This window comes from Lonchura striata, chromosome 4, assembly GCF_050655825.1.
Source record: "Lonchura striata isolate lonStrDom1 chromosome 4, ASM5065582v1, whole genome shotgun sequence".
Lineage (NCBI taxonomy): Eukaryota > Metazoa > Chordata > Aves > Passeriformes > Estrildidae > Lonchura > Lonchura striata.
The window spans coordinates 71,525,478-71,550,338 of NC_140706.1; the positions used below are offsets into that span (position 1 = coordinate 71,525,478).

The 24,861-nt window shown below is 45.5% G+C and overlaps 1 protein-coding gene across 2 annotated transcripts; it reads left to right on the plus strand.

Moving 5' to 3' along the window:
- The first annotated feature begins 1,716 nt into the window (after positions 1-1,716).
- Positions 1,717-20,557, plus strand: RASSF6 (Ras association domain family member 6). 2 transcript variants are annotated; one of them, XM_085578425.1, is made up of 11 exons: positions 1,717-1,920; positions 8,076-8,165; positions 12,721-12,799; positions 13,167-13,318; positions 14,953-15,044; positions 15,466-15,650; positions 15,754-15,855; positions 17,524-17,575; positions 18,102-18,220; positions 18,310-18,407; positions 19,536-20,557. In XM_085578425.1, the coding sequence occupies exons 2-11, from the start codon at positions 8,095-8,097 to the stop codon at positions 19,609-19,611; spliced, it is 1,026 nt and encodes a 341-aa protein (XP_085434551.1). In that variant the 5' UTR covers positions 1,717-1,920; positions 8,076-8,094; the 3' UTR covers positions 19,612-20,557. The 2 variants fall into 2 exon arrangements, with proteins under 2 accessions (XP_085434551.1, XP_021385203.2); XM_021529528.3 differs by lacking the exon at positions 1,717-1,920 and adding an exon at positions 3,511-3,740.
- Positions 20,558-24,861: the final 4,304 nt, after the last annotated feature.

Below are 24,861 nucleotides of genomic sequence, written 5' to 3' on the forward strand. Positions count from 1 at the left end.
GCAGTCTCATGCCCTCAACTGGTCATTTCAGAGGGGTGATGGAGCATAAAAGGATCCTGTAATGCATTGGTGTCAGGCTGTTGTGTGGGATTGCGAGGGTCTTGATAGCAGCTGTCAAAAGTAAGGGAGACCAAGGGTTTTGTATCTTAAAGACAGAATAATCCAGATATATACCATGACCTACAGGGAAAAAAAAAAAAAAAAAAAAAAAAAAAAAAAAGGAGAAATTATGTTTTGTGGATTTAAGAAAAATGCACATCTGAAAATCTTGAGTGTGACCAAGTTACAGTTTTTAAGGGCTGTGCAAGGCGGCTGGGTGTGATGAGGCAGTGATTTTACTCCTGCCTGAGCACTAGTGGGAGTGACAAGCTGTATTACTGTAGCTCTTTGCCACAGGGAAGTCCCCTCTGGTTCTGTCCTCTTTGATATTTTGTAGCTCCAGGCAGTAAAAAATCCTCATGTACCTCTGTGAAGTCCTGTAATATTAAATGGATGACTTCATGGGTGTGCACAGGCAATGACAGCCACGAGGCATGACTAAAGGTGTTTCAGATGCTCGGGTCAGACCTGCCCATCCAGCAGTGGCTCATGGGGATAATAACAGAGACCTGTAAGCTGCTTTCCATGTAGGCAAAGGTCAGCATTTGGTAAGTTCCAGTTCTTGATGTGATATTTAAAACTTTAGTACATGGGCTGCTGCCAACTTCAGCTCTGCTTCTTTTCTGTTCCTTTAAAACTCATGGATCCACCAAATGGTGTGTGTGAAGGATTCTGGCCTATGACAGTGCATAAGCCTTTGTGTGTGTTTCATTTTTCTGATGTATTTTAATATCTGAGCTAGTATCTGTTACCCAGTTTCTAGTTTCTGTGCTTATCAGTTGTGGCTCCAGAACATGTACTGCTGTTGGCACTTGGTTGTGATGACAGAAAATAATCTTGCTAAGGAGTGAGAGGCCCTCTGCAGCCTAAATTCAGGTTTTAATTTCTTGATTTGTTCCTATGATCATGCCGCCACTCTGGTACCATTTGTAATGAGAATGGAAGAATTGATCACAGGGGGGTTTTTGAGTTAAATTCAGGTCTTTTCAGATGAGGCTCTCCTTTTGCATTAGAGTAGCTAGCTCAGAAAATCCCGGAAGAATTTTTTGTGCTTGAAGTTAATGAGTTGTCTAGAAATAAGTGTTTGCAAACAGGATTAGGGATTTTCCTTCTTACTGTGAAACAAAGGAATATTTTGTGTTTATCAAAGTTCTTCCACTGAAGTGTGTGTGTGATGCTGCCATGGCAGCCTGCTTATTTTGATTGTCTACTACAAAAATAGAACAGGAATCTCTGTTTTTCCTCTTAGAGGTTCTCTCCTATCTTTAGCAGTGTGTTTGTTAATGGTTTGAGGCCAAGTTATGAAGTAGCTTAACTCCAATTTCCAATTACTTATTAACCTAAAATTACTTAGTTATTAATCATGCAAGGAGCAGAAATGTAACACAGTTTGTAAAGACTCCAGGATCATCACATTTCCTGCCTGTTCTAAAGAAATTATTGTTACCCTTTCACTCAGGAGGTAAAACAGTATTACCAAGTTGTGACTTGTTCATAGGTTTCCAGGCCATGCAAACTATGCTGATTATGAAAGACAAAAAAATAATTGTCTCTGTGCATTGATTATTTAATTTCTATGAAAGGGATCAAAGCCTTCTGTTTCTTGGAGTTGACAGTAAAAGTAGTTTCTGCTCTGTGGCCCTGAGGACCTGATTCCCCTCCCCATACCTGTTCCCAGCCTGCACTGACCAGTCCTTCCCAATTACTCAGCAGGTAATTTTCTGTGACTCAGATGAGGTCAAAACTTGCCCATTGGTAGGAAGAGTTCAAGGGTGAGAGAGAGAACTGGAAACAAACCAGAGCCACGTTGCCCAGGCCAAGGTAAGGACCAACACATCTGCTTTTATGAAAATGGGAACTGTAGGTTTTTATTACAATTAGAAATTTCTTTGCTTTATGGTAATAATTTCTTACTGAGACATCTTTGCATGAATCTAAGTACTTTAAACATTGGGCTTTCAAAACTTGGTTATAAGCTTTAAGGAAAAAAAAAAAAGGAAAAAGTAAAAAGCTATCCCTAGAAATCTGAGGTTTTGTTTGTTTTTTAAGTTGAAAAATTTGGGGTCAGGATAAAGTCTGATTTATCCTTGCTGGGGAAGGGTTAACATCACATTTTGCTGTTGCAAGCCAATAGTGTTGTCTTCAGTCATAAAAATACTTGAGTACCTCCTGGTACCAAACAGCTTCATGGTGTGAGTGTCCAGCAGGGTGACAGACTTGTCAAAGACAGATATTTGACATTACCCTGGGTTAGTGACTCGAAGGAGTCAGGCTGCTATTGCTGTCTGCTCCAGTTCTCTGATCCCAGAGCGCCAGGCAGCGTGCTCAAATATCTGAAGCCAGGACAGGAAAAATCAAACCTCTGGTTTTCCAGCAGCTGGGAAGCTGTGTGGGTTTGTGCTCAACTGTCCCACTTGAGATGGAGCAGCTCCAGAGACTGAGCTTGGCACGAAGCTCTGAGTCCCAGCACAGAGCTGCGTGCTCTTATGAACTGAGTAAAAAAAACCTTGCATGTTGCTTCCCTCCTGTTTTGAGTGACTCTCCATGTTGTAAATGCCAATTAAATCCTTGTGTGAAGGATTTTTTTCAAGGTGCAAAGAAAGAAACTGCAATACAAACTTTAATCCCAAACACCAGGCTTGCTGTGGCGTGTGTTTGGCAGCGTGTCCGTCTCTGGAGAGAAGGATACCACAGGATAGTATGTGATCAGGAATCAAACATTTGAGTATTTGAGTCTGTTCTGCCTCTCCCTAACATCAAATTATATAAAGCAAAAGGAACTTGATATGAATCAGTGGAATAAGATGGGTGTGAAGGCAAATTCAGGTTCGGCATTTTTCCTGCGCTTCTCTGTGGCCCAATAACTTCTTGTTTTGGGCTTGATCTGGTGAATAAATTATTTGCTGGAAATAGATGGGCAAACGTAGGAATGGTGAAGGTGTGTCCTGGTTCAGTTCTTTTTTCTAGCTTAAGCATCTGCTTATGCAATTTACTGCTGAGCAAATAAAGTAAGAGGCCATGCTTTCCTTCTTACAGATGCAGCTTTTGCCCAGTAATATTCATAAGGGCATTACACAGGTCAGCAAAAATAACTGTGTGGGGTTAAGGGATCAAGCTGTGCTGTCACTATTTGTCAGAATGTTCTAAATCTGTGTAACGATCTGATGGATTGTGCCACTTATTCCCCCAAACACCGAAGATGGGCATGTATCTGAGGGAAAGCATACTTTATCCAATGGATTAGGAAGCAGAAGAGGTTAAAGTGCTTTGGGCACAGGATGTTACCAGCTGATTCCGGGGAGTCGGCAGGTTGCCTCCCTTGCTCAAGCGAGCGATTAAAGCGTTAACCGGAGCCTCCTGGAGGTGGAACCGCGGCTAAGGGCGGGCTCCTGTCCGCGCTTGGAGTAAGCAAAGTGGGATAGGTAAATATTCCCGACGTGCACCGAGCTGCGGGGAGTGTCCTGTGGCCTCCCAGCCTTCCCGGTTCGTTAAGCCAAGTAGGAATGAGCAGCTCGGTGGGTCCCGGGGAGCGGCAGCGGAGGTGGCGGTGCGCCCTGGCCGTGCTGCCATGCCTTTCTGGGGGCTCGGGGAAGGCGTGTGAAACTCCTGCCGCGCTCCTCCTGCTCGCACCGCCCGGCCAGGTGAGCCAAGGACGGCCGGGGCTGGCCTCTCGCTGTGTGCGCTGCTCTGTCGGGGGAAGCCAGGTCCCTCGCAGCCTCCCGGAACTCCAGGCACACTCTCTGGGGTCATTCCCTACGGGGGGAAGGAGAAATGCTCGGCAGAAGTTCCTCAAGGCTTGGGGAGAGCCGGCTGAGGTGGGGCGGGCGGTCGCAGGTCGCGCCCTGCGTTCGGTGCGGCGGAGATTCGGCAGCGACATCGGCGACCTTGTGCGCTCTTTTCGGCGGCTAGGAAGGGCTTGTGCCGGTGGGCTGCGAGCAGAAAGTCACTTCTCCTAAAACGGGGTAGCAGAGTTTGGAAGGGATGTGTGCGAGCCCCGCTCTAGCGACGCCCGAGGGGAGGGAGCGGGTCCGCGCCTCCTGCCTTGTGCCTGGGAAAGTTAAGGGGCCGTATTCACATAATCCAATTTACTGCTGTTTCCTTCAAATCCCATTCCGAGCCTGCCTGAGCAGAGGGCTTGTGCTGTGATTTGTACTCAAGGAGTGCTCTTAATGCTCTGTACTGAGCAGCTAATTATTAAAATAAGGTGTGAAGAAATCTGAAAGCTCAAGAAAAAAACAAAGCCCTTTTTTTTAGTGGGGAAAAGACATTTGTTCAAAGTAAGTACTTTGTTTTAATTACCGCCTTTTTCTATGGTGGTAAGGACATCTAACTTAAACAAAAATTACAAAAAAGGGGAACGTGAAGTCCCGTAATTAGAGTATGTGACTAGTAAAATTATTGTGCTGATACTGAGTTTATCTATCTGAACAAATCTTAAATTCATCTTTATAGCAACCAATCAGGATCGAACAATTTGCTGAATACCAGGCACTTGTGAGTTTAGAAGATGACTCAGCTGGACATGATGTTGTGCCTATGTATAAATTACCCCGTGTGTGTAGTTGATAGCTGAGTTAACAGGAAGCTGAGCCTTGTGCTTTCTGTAAAAGAAATGGAAGAGTTTCAGAGTTTTACCCTATCCTGACTTTCTGTGGGTTTGGAAGAGCTTTGGGGAGTGCTGGGTTAAAATACCTAGGGCTCTTTGCTGAGGTTTGGGGTTTTGGTTTCTCTAGCACTGGCAAAAGCTCTGCGTAGTGCACTGCACTCTGCAGGCCCTGTCTCCATAGATGGATGCACCAGAAAGCACATCCAGGCTGTTCCAGGAGCTGAGGTGCTGCCTTGCTGTTCCTGCTTGGCTCAGCTCTGCATCCCAGGTGTCCCTCTCCTTCCAGTCCTCCTCTGCAGCCGCCTGTCCTTCTCTAAACATCGGTTTAGCCATTTGCTCTTAACTTCTGCTCTGTCATTCCTGCACTCTACTGTCCCTGGTCTGTCCCCTTAAGTAAGTGACTTAAATAGCACTGTACTGAATAAAAGGAGCAAGTCCTCCTACCTGCTTCTGCACGGACACTTGGACATTTTCTTTGGGGAAAAAAACACATTTCGGGTAAGATATGAATCTTACAGACAAGTACAGCTCATTACCTTTGTGAAATTTGTCTTGTGCCCTGACGTGTTGATGCTCTTGCAGTTTTGAAATGTGCACTGGTCTGTTTTCCCTTTGCTTTTCCTAGACTACTCCAATAGTTGCAGTCCTCCTCTAGAAATGCTCAGTTTTCAGCTCTCCCAGTTTTCATTTCCTCCTGACTTTCCCTTTGCTTTCCCTCATGATGTATTTCAGGCTTCAGTCAGTATTCCTCCAAGCAAATCTCAGGCCAGCAGTTTAGTCCAACCAAGCTCCCACTTTCCAGGTGTAACCTATCTGAGGAAATTCTGCCCTTCTAGTCCAGTTTAACATAATGGTAAAAACACCTGTGTGATACCAAGTAAAACAGGAGATGGCTTTGAATAAATGACACAGGCAGATATGGTTGGAGTGGCTGGAAAATTAGCATGGTTTGGTTAGTTCAAATCAAAGGGAGCAGTGGAGAAAGCATTTAACTTTTGCTTGCTTCCTCAAAAGGACTACAGGGAAGTGGCATGGAAAGCAGCAAGATTGCAGGAGGTGATGGGAAATCTAACAGCTTTGTGGATTTAGGGAGTGCCAGTACAAACATCCTGGCATCTGTTGTGTCAGGTTCTGGTGTTGGGGAAGTCACTGCGTGGTGGCAACCCACAGGTTTGGGTCTTGGCTAAAAATAAGCTACAGTGTGCCCATGGGAAGGGTCCAGGGAGAAGAGGTTCATCTCTGGAGTGAGCTGGTGGTGTGGAAGTGTTTGGTACAAGGCTGATAAGCACAGCAGATCACATAACTGAGGAGAATATAGTGAGAGCTGTGCTTCTCCCCCAGCCATAGGAGAGAAGGCTTTTTCCTGGGTGTTGCAGCCATGATGGAGAGAAAGAGAAAGGTGTCGGTGAAGAATTATCCCCATCACCACCCACTCTTCCAATTCACTTTATTTTCAGCACTTTAATGGCACCCAGCTGATTGAAAATACGTTCAAGGTGTTTAAGGCAAATAATTTACTAGGAGCCACCTGCTGCATATGGAAAGAGTGTTCATCTCTTTTGTGTGTGTGTAAAGGTCACTTCTCTCCATGGGCAGAGATCAGCTTTTTCTTTCAGATGAATCATTTTAAGGCCAAATAGTGTAGAAAAGAGTGCATCCACAAGCAGTGAAGCAGTGCTGGAGCTTGCTGGTGTCACTACTCTACAGTTGGTAGAGGTGACTTGGCTATTCACTGCTCTTAACGTGTTGTTTCCTGACAGGTGGGAGGAAGCCCAAGTGTACATTCATTTATTCAGGTGCCAAAGTACATAAACTCCTCTGCATCTTGTAAAAATGGCTTGAAAATGCACTGACACAGGCAGCTGCTTCACTTAGAGGTCTTAAGTAAGTCACATAAAATCAGATTTCAAGGTGTGGCCAATGGTGACTGAAGTAATTTCAGAGGGAAAACCCAAGCAGTGGTATACAGCAGTGTATTCCTCAGACACAGACTCATGTCTGTACAGAAGTCCCTGGGCTTATTTGGCTTGCAGGTATGTTTTTGTCTTGATGGATGTCACCCAAAGGACAAAGGGAGTGCTGCTCTTTTCAGTGAGCTCCTGATAGAGCACTGCTAGAAAGACCAGCTGCTCGGGTAAAGTTCATTTTGGTAGGGCACTCTGGTTTTAGGGATTATTAAATAACTTCCTGTACATTTTGTAGGGTGGAGATCATGGTTTTTCTATGCAAAGCTTCTCATTTGTCCACATATGTTGTTTTTTAGAAGCTATTTATCTATGATTATAGAAAATTGGTGACATCTAAAAAAGCAGCTCAGTAGTGCAGTACACAGAGGTGAGGTGTTTACTCTTTGCCCAGCCATGATCTGTTCAAGGTTGAATGTTCCCTAAATTGGTTTTTGGAAGATTGCTTGTCATGGGGACTATAGACAATCAACTACTTTGCAGATATCTTTGACCAGGACCTGTCCAATGCAGTCTGAAATCTGATTCAAGTCAATCACCTGGCATAAGGGACAATGCACATTGAGTGCTGTGAGCCAAATTCCTCTGTCACCATGCCCAAATAAGAGAAATGGAAGTGGAATGATCAACTTCTCATGCAGTCTTTGGAGATGTTACTGCTTTACGTGGGATTCTTTGAGTTTTTTTCCCCAGCCATGTGTGATGCCACTTGTTCAGTTAACTCCTCAGTCTTGCTTTTATTTTAGTACCTGGGGGTGAAGGAAAGAGCCTAGACTCCATAATTAAGTTTATTGAGGAATGCATTGTTGAAGTCTCATGGCTCTGGCTCTTTGCCTGCATAATAGACTTGAATCCCAATGTGGAGATCTGTGAATTGTATTGCTACCTCCCTGAAATTACCATCTTGTTCTCTCTTTGCTATTCCACTTGCTTTCTGGGTGTGCTGCAGGACAGTGCTAACCATCACCACTCCTTCCCGTGCCTAGTTTTAGGAATCTGGATGAAGCAAGAGTCACAGTGTGTTTTGCTGACCCTGTGTCCATGGTGGACACATGGATCCTGACCAGTGCCTGGGCTGCTGTCTCAGACTGCTCACAACTCAAGCATAATCCTGGAGCTGAAGCAGTCCCAAAACTGCTTGAGAAAGTCCTGGTAGATGTAGTGCTTGGGATTTAAGGTACTGTTATACACTTGACAGGAATGGCTTATGGCTTGTTTTATTAGGAGTGGGAAATACTTGGGTATTAAGGCAAAATATGAAGTAGTCAAAATATGGTGTAATGAGCCCTCAGCTTGAGTGTCCCAGCCTGTGTCACTTAGCAAACCTAAGTTCTGTGCTTGATTACTATTCCATCTTTTGTAGTAGCAGTAATGGATGTATTTACTTTTTTTCACCTTTTGCTTAGATTCATCTCTTCTGAGTAAATGAAGACAGTGACTATGAAGGCACAGCATCTGCCTTCTGTTTTCATCAATGAAGAGAAGTTCGTAACCAGGTAAATTATTAAAACCCTGACTATTTAATGAGTTTGCTGCTTTCTTTCAAGTTATTCCACCTTTATTCCTTGACAGGGGATTCTGTAGACAATTAAGCCTGTAGCCACAGCAATCCCTACCACTTAAGTTAGTTTAACCTGTCTACAGAACAGAGTTGGCCTTGACATGGAATTAAGAGAACAGAGCATTAAGCCTTCGGGTATGTGGGTTTTGTTCCTTAAGGAGAACAGCCCTTCTAGAGGATTCTGAAATAAAATTACAGGTTAGGGAGGAAGACCTTTCTGTCCTGGAAATCTGTTGGAATTTACCATAAGTTCCAGAGTTGAGCTCAGCTTGTCTGCAGTTTGGGGTTAGGCAGCCCCGGATTGCAGGGTATCTGTGTAGAAAGACTTTTGGGCTGCAAGCTCTCTGCTGTGGTCAGAGGAAGTGTCTTTTTCACCTACTTGTAGAAAAAAATTGGAATCTGTCATTTGTGGGATGCTTTTCCACAGTTCAGTCTCCCTGGGAGGAATTTTTCCTACTGCTGCCCAAACTCTGAGCCACCTGCCATTTAGCTCCATCCCCTTTTTTATGGGATTGTTTTCCCACTGTTGACTGGAAGGAAAGCCTCTCTTCTCTCTTCATTTCCATCACTCTTAGTCTTCCCATGGGAAAGAAACTACCTGTGGACTCAAGCAGGGATGGGTCTGGAGTGGAATTTATCGTGCTGCAGCAGAGATTTGTTCCTAACTCCTGATACTTTCCTGTGTGGCCTGGGCAATGCTGTTTTCTCCCTTTTCAAGGAAGAGTGTCAGGGCTTTGCACACAGGCAGCAGATGCATCACTCCCTTTCTCTTCAAGAGTTGTTTCCTTTATACTTCTGCTACTTTGGGATGCAGTGCTTTTAATTAATGTGTGTGAACTTGGCATGCAAGAGCGTTTGGAAATGTACAGTGTCTCTGGGGCTTTATTCCTCTGTGGACTTGCCTGTGAAATGTGCATCCCAGTTGAGACCTTTCTGCATGACAGCCATGGTTTAAACTTTCTTCACCTTGCATCAAGGGGAATAAGTGTTTCAAGAACCACTGCCAATTCCATATGCACTCAGGCTTGCTTCCAATGCAATTTCCAGACTGTGATCTCTCATCTGTACATTGAATCTGCTGTTACACTACTTCTCTTCCAGTTCTATCCTGAAATCTTGCTGATGGGGCAAGCCTGCTGTTTGGGAATTGCACAATGGCTGGAGCAAAAGGCTGACCAAAGGTTGTGAGGTGATTTGGCTGGCTGAACTGCTGTGTCTCCAGAACAACTGCCATAAATATTCATATAAATTGTGTGTAGGGCTCGGGCAGGAGAGAGCACAGGTGAGCTGTCCTGGCTTAGTGCTTCCAGAGAGCAGCCTGAGCTCTGTTGTGGTTTACCACTGGGGCACCTGATCTTGCAGCTCCTTTGTATCCTGCTTTTGCTGCTGAACAAAGTAGTGAATCTGCAGTGCATGTTATGTTTTTTGGGAGTGAGTTGTTCTGCCAGTTACTTGGTTTTGGTTTCTGTTCGTGGCTGTGTTTGGCTGTTGTCACAACAGCTGCTGATATTCCAGATGCCAAACTCAGCAGAGATGGCATCTGTCTCTAGGTTAGGGCAGCAGGAAGATGTGCTACAGTGAGACTACTCCTTGAGCTAGGCTGGTGCACTTATTCCCTTCTGGGGCTGAAGGAAGGAAAATGGTTTTTTTCTCTTATATTTCTACTACACAGGGACAAACAAGTCTGAGTGAGCTGCTGTTAATCTCTCCCTCTGGGCTTTTCTAATTGCTTGTGTGGTTTGTCACTGTTGGTTGCACTAATGCAAGGCTGAAACCTTGAAGATTTACTTATGCAAACTTCTGAGGTAGGTAATGGCAAGTTTTTCTAGACAAGGCAAGAAACTGTGTGGAAATCTTGAGAGCTTGCTCTGAGAAACAGAATCTGCTTCAGAGATGACCCTTACCAGACCACTTACTGCTGTTAGTGTATGATTTTATTTGCCTTTGCAGCCAACATGGATTAAGAGTAATTAGGTGGGCCTCAGAGTGTGACCCAATTCCTTATGTATCTCTAATCCATCTTCACGGATCTCACCTTCCCAACTTCCTACTTGGAAAAAACTTGTCAGATAACAGCTGTCAATACAATGATGGCCAAATTCTGTGAAGTACAGAGACTTGAGCAGGATCAGCAGGTCTGTCACAACATCTGTCAGACAGAACTGCCTGTCTCCTACTTGTCTGGTAATCCTGACTTGCATCTGGAGCTTGCCTGTGTACATGATGCAAGGCGTGCTTCATCTTGCTTGCCTGTAGCCAGCGTGATCAGAACTGGGCTTGCACCTGATTCATTTCCAAATCTATTTGCGTTCCCTTTTGGTGGGATGACCTGAATGCAGTCCCTCATAGCTCACGAGACACAAAGAACCTGGAATAAGCTATTTCAACCTAGTGCTTTTGCCAAATTCTGAGGATTTAAGACTAAAGTAAGTTGAAGTAGATGTTGAAAATCATTGTTTAGAATCCAGTTGATAAAGCTGGTTAAAAATATATTTTGTGTGTGGGATTGCAGTAATGTGAAGTAAATAATTGACATCCACAGAATTAGCAGGGAATGCAATGAACCTTGAGTTTAATGCTGCAGCCCCTGTCCTCATGTTACCTCCTAGTTGTAAAAGCTCAGTTGATCTTCTCACTATGGGAAAAGGCTCTCTAAAGCAACAGGACACTGTCCTGTTTATTAAGTGCAGAGGGAGGGATGGGTATGCCAGGGAAAGCTTTCCATGTTCATACTCCGCATAGCCTGGAGGTGTTACCTGCCCTCCTGGCTGTCCCTGGTTCCTGTCTGGTGTGTGGACACCTGGGTCCAGGGGAAAGCCACGTTCCTGGAGTCTGTCCCCACACTGGGCTGTCAGTTCTCCGGGGCACTTCTTTATTTAAAACTGATGGAAGAGTTGTAATAGTGTTTCTGATGGTACATGAGTTCTGAGTATTTTCAGCAGCTCTCTGAGGAATGTGTGCTGCAGAGTTTGCAGGTGCTGTGTGCTTGATCTGTGGGCCTGCTGTTCTGTCAGAATGTGAGGTATTGATGATCCCAAGATTGTAGAAAGTCTCTGTCTTTCAGCCCTGCTGCCAAAGCAGAAGCCATAATTGGTCTGTGCTGGTTTCCAGGTTGTTTATTCTGTTGATCTCTAACATGTTCTGCTACCCTGCCCAGCTCTGTCCTGCAGGGCAGCGTGTGGGGCTCTGCCCTCAGTGGGATGTGACAAACATTAAATACCAGAAACTCCCTGGGCTGCATTTACAATAACGTGCCAATATCTGTCACCTACGTTGGACAGTGTCCCCAGCCTGAACCAACAGAAAAATGCCAACACCACAGTGAGACATGGAGGGCATGAAGGAGGAGAAAAAGGACAAGACACACCCAATTTCGTCCATCTTGTCCCCTTTGGACCCCTCATCTAGAGTCCTAAAATTTTACTTTTGCACCTGTGCCACACTTAATTATTACTCATATCAAACACTCAGAGCTGCTAATTCATCCTGTAAGATTGAAAACTCTTTTCTATGGACAGAGATCATAGACAGTGTCTCTGGGGGCTCCGTCCAGGGGGGTTCCTGACCCCCTGCCAGGGTCCCAGACCTTCCAGGGCAGCCAGAGGGAAGCCCTGGATTCCCACACTGCTCCAACAGCTCCCACAAACATGGAAATAATAGGCACTGTTTAGAAACAAACTTGGTGTCCTCACACATGACTGTGAGGCTGGACATGAAACCATTGTAACTGTTAGTCCACAAGGAAGAATTTGTACACTTTCATGCAGTTGTTCCCCATGGTAACCCCCTCTGCTGGTGGGAATTTCTTGCTTGAATTGCAGTCTGAATCATCTTTAAATGGTGGTGGGGAAGAGTGTTTCATTCTAGATGGCCTTGAAATGCATTTCAATTAATTCTGTCATTGTTCAGCCCTCCACAGCCTGAGCTGCAGCTGGCTTTGTCTCCATGGCTCCTTGCTTGTTGGCAGAAGTTCTCTTCATCTCCTTCCTTTCTCCTTTCAGCAAAGACGTGGTGCAAAGCTGTTTCATTTCAGGCAGAGGGAAATAGAAATGTTAGACATCCTGTAGGTGTTTGAAGATAGAAAATGTATTGAAGCAGTATGAGAGCTGAACAGAAGCCATCATGCAGGGAAAGCCAAGTGTAGCCTAGTTAAAGTAACCTGCAGCATTGGTGGGTGCATGGGGATGTTGTTCTGTTTGCTTCTTCCTCGTGACTGCTCTGGAGGTGCAAAGTACGAGCTGTGCTTGGGCAGTGTTATTGAGGTCATGTGAGACTGACAAATTAATTTGCTCTGGGTCTTTAAAGAAGCAGCTTATGAGCAACCCAGTAACTTGACAAAACTTTACTCTCAGAAAACAATGTATAGTTCATTAATAAACCTATACAAGAATGCAGTGGGTAGCAGAGTTATGGGGTGTTACCCTGCCACGTACCACCTGCATTTTGCAGAGATGTTAAAAATTTGTTTTTCATTGTGATCTTTATTCTAGAGAGCAGCTCAGTTCTCTTCTGAAGAATTATAACTCTTACTATTCAGATCAAGAGAATCTGCAACTGACATATAATCAGGTAAGGATTTAGGGGTGAGAAACTCCACTAATCTGGACATCACAAATTAGTGCTCTCTTCTCCTCACAGCACTGGACTCCAGCTCCACTTGCTGTGGTGCTGTTATTGCACAACATGTCCCATCTAATATAATAAACCAGAACTGGTTTCCTGAACTGATCAGGTCAGCCTGCAGCTTTGGCTTTTTTGGAAATTGCTCAAAACTGAGGTTATGTGTTCTTCCAAGTAATCTGTTCCAGGGCTGTGTTAGCCTCAGTGATTTCATTGTATTCCTGTACTTTGAGGGGAGATGTATTATTAGTAGCAGCACTGTATATTATTATTATTATTATTATGCAGCACTAACTATTTCCCTGTTTTTCTCCAGGGAGAAGGAAACACGCCATTCATTGAAGGAATCCTCTCCATATTCTGGGGAGTACGCCATCCGATCCGATTAAAAATTCAGGATGAGAAGCAGATACCCTCTTTTGTAACCCTGAAGTCAACAGAGAATGTGGGGGTTTTTCCTAGTAAAAGGTAATGTATGAACTTCCCTAGGGAGGCTAGCACTGCAAGATAGCTCGTGTTGTGGCTTCAATGGATATGGCTGGCTGTGCTAGATGTCCCAGATTCCCCAAAGTTGTGGTGGTTGCTGGACAGCAGATTCTTTCAACAGCTTCCTCTGGGCAGGAGGGTGTATGTTTGTAGCACCTGTGTTTCTGTGTGCACCTGATACTGGTAGCCTCTGAAAGGTCTCATGTTGGTGCACACACCATGGCATGAAGCCAAAAATCTGGTAGGTATTGTCTGTCCCAGTTTGCATTCCCAGGTATGTGAGGTCTGGAACCATTGCTGCTCAGGTGAAGTTCAAGTCAGGGAAGAATACTGGCTTTGTCTGTGCAAAATATGGTGTAAAAACTTCTTAAAATGCCCACAGAGCAGCTGTTCCAGCTGCTGCCAATGAGGTTTTATATCCCAGTGGGTTGTGCTCAGCTGATGCAGGTAGTCAGTTTACTTTTTCTTTGTTCTGAATGCTGTTTCCTCAGTCTTGACTGGTGAATTTGATGAGCTGAATTTGAATCTTGTAACATAGAGGCAGAGCCAATGTTCACCCTGAATGACTCCCTGGTAAATAGTGTATTGCAGAGTTTATTTTTCTAATGACTTACTGTCTTAGGTTGTATGTGGAACATGTTGGAACTGTGCTGGAGATTTAATTCCAGTAAAGTCTTCTTCCCCATCTCTGGCTGTTGAAATTCAGAGATGAATTTTGACAGGAGCAACTAGGAAAGAACCTGAGTTTTAGGCAGATCTGGCTTTCTGTTTATCTTGACCAGGTCAGCTGGTGTGGGGTGCACATGGCCTGCAGGGCAGTTCTTAAAAAACTTCTGACTGGTGGAAACTTGTATACTAAAGTAAACATTCACTCATGATCCCAGAAACGTAGGGCTGCCCTGACATGCTTTAAGGTATGCAGACCAGCTTGGCTGTCTGATCTTAAATGAACTTGGTAAATGTGTGGAGTGCAACCGAGATCTTGTTTGTAAATGTAAATTGGGGGTAGCTGAATATTACTGGAAATACATAAATATATACATATGAAATTAATTTTTAATATTGCACTACAAATTGGTTTATTCTCAATCAGAGCAGTAACTGGCTGAAGACCTCATGCTGAAGAGTTTGGGCAATGATTTATGGAAATACTGACATGAATACAGGTTTTCTGAAAGGCTGGATGGAACTTCCTGCTCTCATTCACAGCCAGTTTGGACAGCACGAGGGGCTGTGTGTAATTCAACCTCTGTAACAGACCTGTGTTCTGTAACTACTAAGCAACAATATGTGTGTTTGGTGTGCCTGCCTGGTAGTCTGAGTGTGATTAATCCAGGGTTTTGCTGTAAAATAGATGAGGAATTACTGCAAGTTGTTTCAGTTGTGTCCTGGTTGATGTTCAAAAGGTTTTAAATTGGATGTGTTACATTTGGGATCCCTTGTCATACCATATTGTAATACCTGATCTTGTTACGACTTAAACTAAAATTACCATTCTGAAGTCTGTAGGTTGAGCAGGAACAGTAATGTATGGTATGAACCCTGGCCACAGGATAAACTGAAATCACTGAGTGAATGAGGAGCAGTCCATGATAACTACACATTTGGTCTTTCAGGGGAATGACTCGCTGGGGAGAATTTGATGACCTCCATCACATAAGCGGGGATACGCTGAAATCTACTGAGGAACAGCCAGACCTCCAGCCAAGTTAGTGTCACTGCTCTCAGGTTAACAAAAAATTCTGTGTTCTGTGACAGTGCCAAATGCACCTCACACATCAGACCTTCCCTAGCAGTAAAGGGAAGTCTCTTTGCTCTGTGTAACAAGTACTGCAAGCTGGGGAAACTCTGGCCTAGGGCTGGTTAGGGCTGTGCAGGTGACTCGGTGAGCAGCTTGTGGGAATGAGCTGTGCTTTTATCCAAGAAATCATTCCCAAGGGACCAAAACACCAAACTGCAACCACTGCAATCTGTTCTGAATTGCCTTGTTCCTTTCCTGCTCCACTCCCCCAGAAAATAATAAATAGTAAATAGTAAATGAAGCCCTTCACTGAGAGCCTCCTTCCTCTGGGGGTGCTGGCAGGGAGTGGCAAGCAGCTGCACACGATGTGTGGTTCTGTTGTGTCCAGGTTATCCATGCTATGAAAGTCACACTCTTAAGTCCAGGAGGGAGCCAGAGCTGAACTGTGCCACCCTGCCCCGGGCCAGCAGCGATGCCACGGTCGTGCGCAGGAGGACCAAGCTGCCCACGATAACCAGGACGGAAGTAGAAACTCACAGGTTCTCTATCAATGGCCACTTCTACAACCACGAGGTAGGAAATTTTAGGCTTGGCTTTGTCACCTGAGGGACAGGGAACCCTGTCCAGAGCGTTGTGCCTCATGCTCATGTCGTGGTGTGGCTGTTCTTGTTCCCAGACATCAGTTTTCACTCCAGCTTTTGGGTCAGAAACCAAAATAAGAATCAACAGCCAGATGAGGACCAGACAAGTGATAGAACAGTTGCTTCGTAAGTTTAAGGTAAGACTGCTGGCAGGAGGAGGTGTGGCGAAATGTTAATTCCGATGTGCGCTCCAGCACTGCGCAAAAGATGGGGAATAGCTGGGTGAGGATAGTGCTTGGAGCAGAGTGTAAAAAAAAACCCAGACAGACAATTTTAAATGCATGGGTTTGGGTTTATTTTACCAGTGTTTCATGGCTCTCAGAGGCGTTTCTGTCACCTCCCGCTCCACGGGGCGAACGCCGCCGCGCTAAACAACAGCGGTGATCGCCCATGTCTGTCTGGGACGGGCTTGCTCCTGGAGCCAGGCGTATGGAAAGATGCACAGGGTTAGAGCTAAAAGCATGCTCAGCGTCAGTGCCATGCTGAGTTTCCTTGCAATCATCTCCCACCAACAGTGTTCTATGTGGTCAGAAGTTGTGGGAATCCAGGGCTTCCCTCTGGCTGCCCTGGCAGGTCTGGGACCCTGGCAGGAGGTCAGGAACCCCCCTGGACAGAGCCCCCAGAGACACTGGCTGTGATCTCTGTCCATGGAAAAGAGTTTTCAATCTTACAGGATGAATTAGCAGCTCTGAGTGATATCAGTAATAATTAAGTGTGGCACGGGTGCAAAAGTAAAATTTTAGGATTCTAGATGAGGGGTCCAAAGGGGACAAGATGGAGGAAACTGGGTGTGCCTTGTCCTTTTTCTCCTTCTTCATGCCCTCCATGTCTCACTGTGGTGTTGGCATTTCTCTGTTGGTTCAGGCTGGGAACACACTGTCCAACGTAGGTGACAGCTATTGGCACGTTATTGTAAATGCAGCCCAGGGAGTTTCTGGTATTTAATGTTTGTAACATCCCACTGAGGGCAGAGCCCCACACGCTGCCCTGCAGGACAGAGCTGGGCAGGGCAGCAGAACATGTGAGAGATCAACAGAATAAACAACCTGGAAACCAGCACAGACCAATTATGGCTTCTGCTTTGGCAGCGGGGCAGAAAGACAGAGACTTTCTACCATCTCAGAATCATTAATACCTCAGATTCCAACAAGAAGTAGCTTTGCCCTTACTGCTGCATATTTTTCAAATATCTTGATTTTGCATGGCTGCTTAGTGTTTAATTTATACTTTAATGGTCTTAAACTTCCCGTTTAATGTGTCTAGAGACCTCACTGTTGCAGAATTACTTTGTGTGGTTAGTAAGATTTGTTAGTGTCTTGGGAGAAAAACTTCACTTGTAGGAGTAATAAGGGAGGGAATTACAGAGCAGGGTGTAAAGTTGTAGGGAATAAATTGCAAAGTAAGTGTTCAACAGCTCTGCTGTTTTCTGAGTGTGGTTGTCAGGTCACAGAGGTTTACCTTGATGGCAACACAAATCGCAGATCTATGTGTGATCTGAGAGAAGTAAGCTATAGGAAGTGGTTAAGGATGCTGCAAGGAAAGCAGGCAGGAAAGATCTGGGTTTCCAGTGTGTTACTGATCTGGGCAGCATGGGAATGCAAGGGTTAGGCCTGGCACAGTGAACATGGCAACACAGCCTTCTGTCTTATCCAGATCCAGGGTCTTCTAACTCTTCTACAGACAGGATCCCTGTCTCAGACTGATCCAAATCTCTGAGCTGAGACACACAGGGAAAATGTGCTGAGAGGGAAGTGCTGGGAAGATCTGTGAGCCTGAATGGATTTGTTTTTTTTCTTTCCCCACAGATAGAAAACAACCCCCATGAATTCGCACTTTATGTTATCCATGCGTCTGGAGGTAAGCCAGCCCCTGCTGCCCGAGCACTTCAGCTCTAATCATTCTCTGTGTGTGTATGGAATGTGTCCCTTGGAGCAGCAGGACTCGTGCCAGGCCTCTGTCCTTGTGCATGTGTGTATGGCGTGGCATTTTGCCTTCTCAGGGACCCTTCAGAGATGTCTCCTCTGGAGACAAGCTGAATCATTGTATTGTGGGCCCTTTCTGCTGACAGCTTTGCATTGCATATGCTGAGTTCAAAGTACTCACTGTTCAGTGGGAAAAGTTTACTTCCACAGCAGCTTACTCTTACTTTTCCTGGAAAAGGGAGATTTGATAATTATTATTTAATGGGAACACCTGAGAGAATAGGAGGGAATGGGGAAGAAGGTATTTTAAATAGCACAATGTTAGGGACCGGTTAGGTATCTGGTAATTGCACTCAAATCAGTATGGGATCTCTGTCAGGAAAAAAGGCTCATGACTGTGGGTGGCAGATGGAGCCCCTGTGGCATGTTACATGTTTTATAACACTGCTTATAAATTCCAGAAAAGAAGCAGTTGAGGAGTAGAGATGTTCCCTTGCTGCACAGGCTGCTGCAGGGGCCCTCTGAGAAGGTTGCCAAGTTCTTTCTCATGGATAGAGACGTGGAAGAGATCAGCAGTGATGTACGTATATCCTCACCTCTCATAGTTCATGGAGTTTTTCTCAATGACCACAGTTAGTAGTAGTGCCTTTTTTGTCTTCTCCTTATTAGGTTGCTCAATACATTTCATTTCATCTTCCCTTTTTGGAATCCATTCTGCACAGAATAAATGAAGAGGAGGAGCAGGAGATTCAACAGACAACTGCAAGGTAAATAGACACAAAGTGAGGTGTCAGAGAGTCCAGGGCAATCTGTACATTTGTGGCCTGGCTCATGAGGAGAACATAGGGATGCAGCAGAGTAGAATACTGCAATGGGAAGGCTGAAGGGATTGGGAGGTCTTATAATCCTTTCCATGTCCTGTTGCTCTTAAAGATTCTATAATTAATACTGACTACACACAGAGTGGTGTCTTCAGAAAATCTGGATCCTCAGGGTAACTCCTCTTTATTTTGTTTGCTGTTTGCTCTCCGAGCTTTTGACTGGTTCAGTTTGGACGTGCTGCTATTTCCTTGGAAAGGGTAAATGCAGTACTGTTAGCCTTCAGGAACGCACATAATCACAGGATATGATTCCATGCAGGTGCTTTTATTAAGAGCTCTGGGAATCAGGGGTACAGACCCAAATCTGACTCCGACACGGTTTTCGAGCTGAATGTATTTTATATTCTATCGTTCTATAACTTACATATTAATTATTAAACTTACGTTGTTCTATTGTATACATTGACATGAGTTTCTCATGATCTTTCTTAGGTCCCTGGCCACAGTTTCTCATGATTATTCTTATGATTAAACAGTAATTATATTTAATTACTAAACAATCATCACATCTAACAATTATATCATTTATCATGTACTAGCTACACAGGTGCAGTTCTAGCAATTAGAAGTTCTTCATGTGCTTAGTGTGTTTATTTTTAGGGTTTACTAAGCTTATTTTTCCTTTTAACCCTAAATCCACACGATTTTAAAACCCTTTTACTATCAGTACCACACATGGTACTATTTCAGTTCTGTAGCGTTTAGGCCACATCAGTGCCAGATGTCCCCTTAAAACTTGAGGTGAGTGACAGGAATCCCCCTGTCAGTAGCTGAAAATGCCCCACAGGTACCAGCCAGAGGAGCTCCCATATTTGTGAGCCTCTGAGTTCAAGAGCACTAAGAGGTTACAGCAGCCGTAGATCTGTTACTGGATGATTCAATAATAGGCTTGCCTGCGTTGGGAAAGTTGGGCATGGACACAAAAGCTGGGAATGGCCACACGTGTGACCATTGACATGTTGGAATTTGGGCTGAAAGTTTGCAGAGGTTACTTAAATGCCTTTTCTCTCTCAGGTATGTAAGAGAGAAGAGGCTGATCCAGCAGCACCTTCGAAGTCGAGGTGTTAAAAAAACAGAGACCACGGTGTGATGGGGAACATTGGAACACCTCTCAGGAATGCCTGGGCTGCTGAAGGGCAGTCCTGCTGCTGCCTTCTGGGGCTGGGACTGAGGAATGCTTCATCCTCCAAGTGGGAGAAGCCTCTGCTCACCATTAACTCCTGCAGGGCCAGGGTGCAGGCTGGAAGCACCCACGGAGACACGCTGCATCACCGAAACGACGCGTGCTGGATCTGGCTTGGAGCTTAGGCAAAAACTCCTCTGAAAAGCCCAAAGCATTCAGCTTTAAACCCTGCTGATGTGTGACCTGCCACCAAGAGGCTGGCTTAGAAAAATACTGCAATAACCAATGTGCTGATTGAAAATATGCCAACTAGGAATATGGTTAGCCCTCTGTTAAAGAAATACTGTATTATATTAGCAGAAAGCTTTTCAGTAGAGCCAAGTGGCAGAAGGTATTTATGTATTTAAGACTGCAGGTAGAATTTTCACTTAAGTTATACAATGTCCATGCAAGATGCCTGAAATCCAGTGGCTTCAGGCTGGTGTATGCTGAAATTGCTTAAGCTTTGAGCTACTGTTAGAAAAACATAATTGGAAACCCTCTCACTTAGGAGCTGCTCAGCTCTTGGCAATGACAGGGAATTTATCGCTGAAATACCTCGCTCGTGAACTGCAAGTAAGAATTGACTGAACACTGTTGGGTCCTGAAAGGCATCTCAGTGGTTTTGCAGTTGGAATAAGTGATTGTGTTCCTTCCTGTGTTTTCCCTTTGAAAGGGAATTGAGAAGCTCTCAGTGAGAGGCTGCATGTTACAGCCACAGAGAGCTGGGCCCACGGCCTCCCCAGGGATGCAGTTTGGCTCCAGCCCAGCCCCACGCAGGGCACAGCAGCAGCTGCCAGGTCCTTCCTGGCTGACTTGTGTTCAGTGTGAGAGCTCCGGTTACAGAGATGTAAATAAAATAAATCTGTGCACAGCTCGTTGTCCTCCTGCAGCAGCTGGTTGTTTTTACCTTGTGTCTGCACCTTACCTCAGCTGCCTTTGTCTCATGCAGATAACAAATAGTTGTGAGGGAGGAAAGGGATGTGCAGAACCTGTTGCCTAGAAATTATATGGAATAAATCAAATTGCAAAACTTTGCGCTGCCTGAAATCCCGTTAATGGGATGAGAATTCAGAAAGTAAAGGTGAAGGTGCTGATTTGAAGCTCCTCAGGTTGGAGCAAGTGTGTTATTTCAAAGTGCAGTTTATAATCCTGCCCAGGAAAATGGTTAGGGACAAGGGATTACAGAGGGCAGAAAATAATAATAATAATTAAAATAATTCACAGTTAAGGGGTAGGAATTAAATGACAGTTGGCTTGCAGCTACACGTGACAGTTCCTTGAAGCAGCAGGGTGTGCCTCCAAGTGGAAGTATTGGAATATTAAATAATTTCTTGAGAGAAGAGTGGAAAAGAGGTGTTTCCAAGCAGGTTTCCAATCCCCTGTGTATGTCCACATTTCCTAAAACAGCCATTTTTGCCACCGTCTGATATTCAATTTTTGAATCCTTTTCAATTCTCTTTCTTGCTGAATTGGGACTGATGGCTTCTGGAAGACAGTTCTGGGACAGGACACAGAGCTGATGCTGTTGGCCAGGATTTCAGGGTGAAGGAAATCATGCTGTGACTCTTGTGGGGTTGGTTCTTTGCAAGTGCTGTGCTGTCTAAATGAATTGTTTTTGACAAATACAAGCAAGAGCAAGGGAAGAATTTCTTCCAGGGTATTCTGGGACATTCAAGGAAACACAGCAAGGACACACAGGTGATAGAGGAAATGGGGGTCACTCGGGTTCGGACACAAAGCCATTAAACACAGAATCGGTGATTAGTCTATATCTTATCTGAATTTGTACATTTGATCTCATTTGCACTTACACCTCATAAGGCTAGGATTTAAAATGCCTTTCTTTGTTTTGTTCTGTGACTATTTGGGATAATACAATAATATTTCATGCCAGAAGATCATGACCACAGCCATACCCTGAATTTCCATCGCTTAGCTTATTGTTTCAGTGGATTTCCATACAGGAATTCAGCTTCCCTCTGAACTAAACGTGGCTTTTTGTCACTTGATTTGCTTTAAATGCTCCCTGTGCCATTTGTGTCACTTTTCCAGTGAGGACCTTCCCATGAACTGTACAGCTCCTTACGCTGACAGCATTTTCTCATCCTTTGAATGAGTTCTGGAGGCTGGAAAAAGGAAAATCCCTGGGATCAATAGTGTCAGGAGGGTGCCTGATGTGTCTGTGACATGTTCAGTGAGGTGGCAGCAGGACCTGTCTGTCCTATGGCCTTGGCACGGTGTACACAACACTTGTGTGCAGAGCACGGACACTTTTTTCACTGTGAATGTACATTTGGTTTTGCTCTTCAGCTGAGCTGGCCTTACACTTGGTATTGGTCAGAAAACTACTGAAATACAGTTGTGGTAGGAAGGATCAGTATCATCTTTTGGGGATGTACTGTTCAAGCATTTCCAGAGGTGAAAAAATTTTTATTAATATAATTCTTTCTATTGTAACATTTTAAGCCAAGGAAAATATAATAAAATCTTATGGGTCAGGGATGGTTTGTTAAGTTAGGAATGTAGCAAAGCGAGGGACATGAGAGAAATGGGAAGATTGGATTTACTGGAGGGTGAAGAGGAGCCAAGGCAGGTTTGGGATATGTCGTTCAGCGGGCTGAGCACAGGGAAGGGAAGAGGGAAACAGAGGCAGGGAAATAAGGAAAATGCTTTGGTCTAAAAGCCCATCATCACATGCGCTCATTAACAGTCCCGAGAGCAGGAGGTTGTGTTCGGCTGAACTCGGCTGGGTTCGGCTCAGTTCGGTCGGTTCGGCTGAACTCGGCTGGGTTCGGCTCAGTTCGGTCGGTTCGGCTGAACTCGGCTGGGTTCGGCTCAGTTCGGTCGGTTCGGCTGAACTCGGCTGGGTTCGGCTCAGTTCGGCCGGACTCGGCTGAACTCGGCTGGGTTCGGCTCAGTTCGGCCGGACTCGGCTGAACTCGGCTAGGTTCGGCTCAGTTCGGTCGGTTCGGCTGAACTCGGCTGGGTTCGGCTCAGTTCGGTCTGACTCGGCTGAACTCGGCTGGGTTCGGCTCAGTTCGGTCGGTTCGGCTGAACTCGGCTGGGTTCGGCTCAGTTCGGCCGGACTCGGCTCGGTTCGGCCGGGGCGGAGCCGCTCGCCGGGTTTGGCTGAGTTCGGCTCTGGATGGGGACATGCCCCTGGCTCGGGCGGCAGCGCCGGGAAGGAGCCCATGGTGCCTCCAGGTGAGTGGCCGCAGGGGACGGAGGTGTGCAGGGTCACCTCAAACCCCGTGCTCTGTCTTCTGTTACAGTGCAGGCTTGCATATTCAAAGTTCCTTTGAGTTTAGATGTTCTTTTGCTTGGTTTTTACCTTTGACTTGTCTGCATGCCATCTTGTAGATTAAACCAATATATTTGGTTTCTTCCTGTGATGCCTTCCTGCTGTATTTTCACTCCCTGATAACGAGGGTCAATAAATTATTCTATTTTTTTTCCGGTACTCTGCTTTCTGTTTCCTTTATCTTGTGCTTCAGATAAGACAGTCGCCGAATGTGGGAAATCACCTGATTATTTTACACCACTTTCTGAGTTAGTTACATGTAAAAAGCATTTTAACATTTCACAGTCTCTATGGTGCTACGGTGCAGGATAATATATATGACAATACGGTTTATAAAAGCTGTACGGTGAATATATAAACTGACAGGTTATACTTTATCAAGAGCAGGAATTACAAATTGTACTCTATCAGGATTTTTGTGGTCAATAATAACTTGCCAGAGCTAATACATAAATGCCAAAGGCAATAACTTTATTTGTTATTTACAATACTGGGCAGGACTGGGCTCTGTTTCCCGGGAGCAGCGGGATGGGGTCCCTGTGCCACCCCCGGGGGTCGCACGGAGAAGCCGCTCCCGTGGTACGGCCGAGGGTCAGGGGGAAAACAGTCCTGGTGGAAACCGATGGAAAAACAAATTTGGTTTGGTTTTGGACTTGACATGTTCCCCCTGACCCCCACCTGGTCCAGGTGTTTTGCCTTAGGGAACAGGAGACAGAAGGGGAAATGGAGAAAAAGATAATTCATTACCCTAAAAGGGACGAGCTTTCTATTTGATTTGATATTTCTATTGATTTCCTGATGCACCTGGGATGATTTGGGTCTCAGGAGGCACCTGGGAGCCTCCGTTTGTGTCCTGGGCGGGGCCGTGGCTATAAAAGGGGTAAAGGCTGGAGGAAGGGGGTCCGGGGGAGAGGAGCAGTGGCTGGGATCGGCGGTGCCCTGGGCATTCGCATCTGGGAGCGGCCGCCGGTTTCCCGATGGGAGCCCTGGAAACGGAGCTGGGAGTCCGTGAGAGATGCGAACGCTGCAGCTGGAGCGCTGAGAATGGAGGCTCTGCCGAGAATGTCGTCTGGTGAGTCTCCCGATGTCCCGTAGCTAATGCTGTGCTGGCACCGAGTCCCCTCATTCCGATTTAAACTCTCTGAAATTACAAATTGGATACAAAATGCACGTGGGAAGCTTCATGTTCCCAAGGAAATGCTTTAGGGATGTGCAGCTTCTGAACTGCAGCAATAATCCCCGCTCCCACAGAAACCTGCTGGGCTGTGGTTCTAGAGTTTGAGTGCCAGAAAAGTGGCACCTTCAGTGCCACCCTGACAGGGATTTCCCTGGGAGCTCTCAGGATCAGGAGGAAATGATGTTCCTGCCCCTCTGGGAAAGCAGGGAGCGGGATTGGTGCTGCAGCTGTGTCTTTTTCCTGCTCTCCACAGCTGTTCCAGGGATGCCCTGGAGTGCTCTGGCTCATGCAGGATAATCTGTGTTTAGAGCTTCCCCCGTGCCTGGGTGCGCAGCTGGGCCAGTCACTGGGCTCCCGTGGAACCCCTGGAAAAGCCCTTTGTGCTGCTGAAATGGCCCCAGGACAAACCTTCCCAAGCTGGAAGCAAAGCCAGGGGCAGGGAGGGAAATCCAAGAGGGTGGTGGAAGGGCTTTCTCCAGCTCTGGACGCCCTCAAGGCAGGGGTGATTTTTAGGAGTTGTTAAATGCTGCAGCAGCTCCCTCCCTGTGCGAGAGCTGCCTCAGCTTGGGCAAGTGTGAGGATGTCCAGCTCTTCCTTAGGGCTTGGAGCAGGGCAGGGTGCAGAGCTTGTTTAAACACTTTTAATATCAAAATACATTAACATTGAGGAGATAACACACAAAACTCTGTTGCGAGCA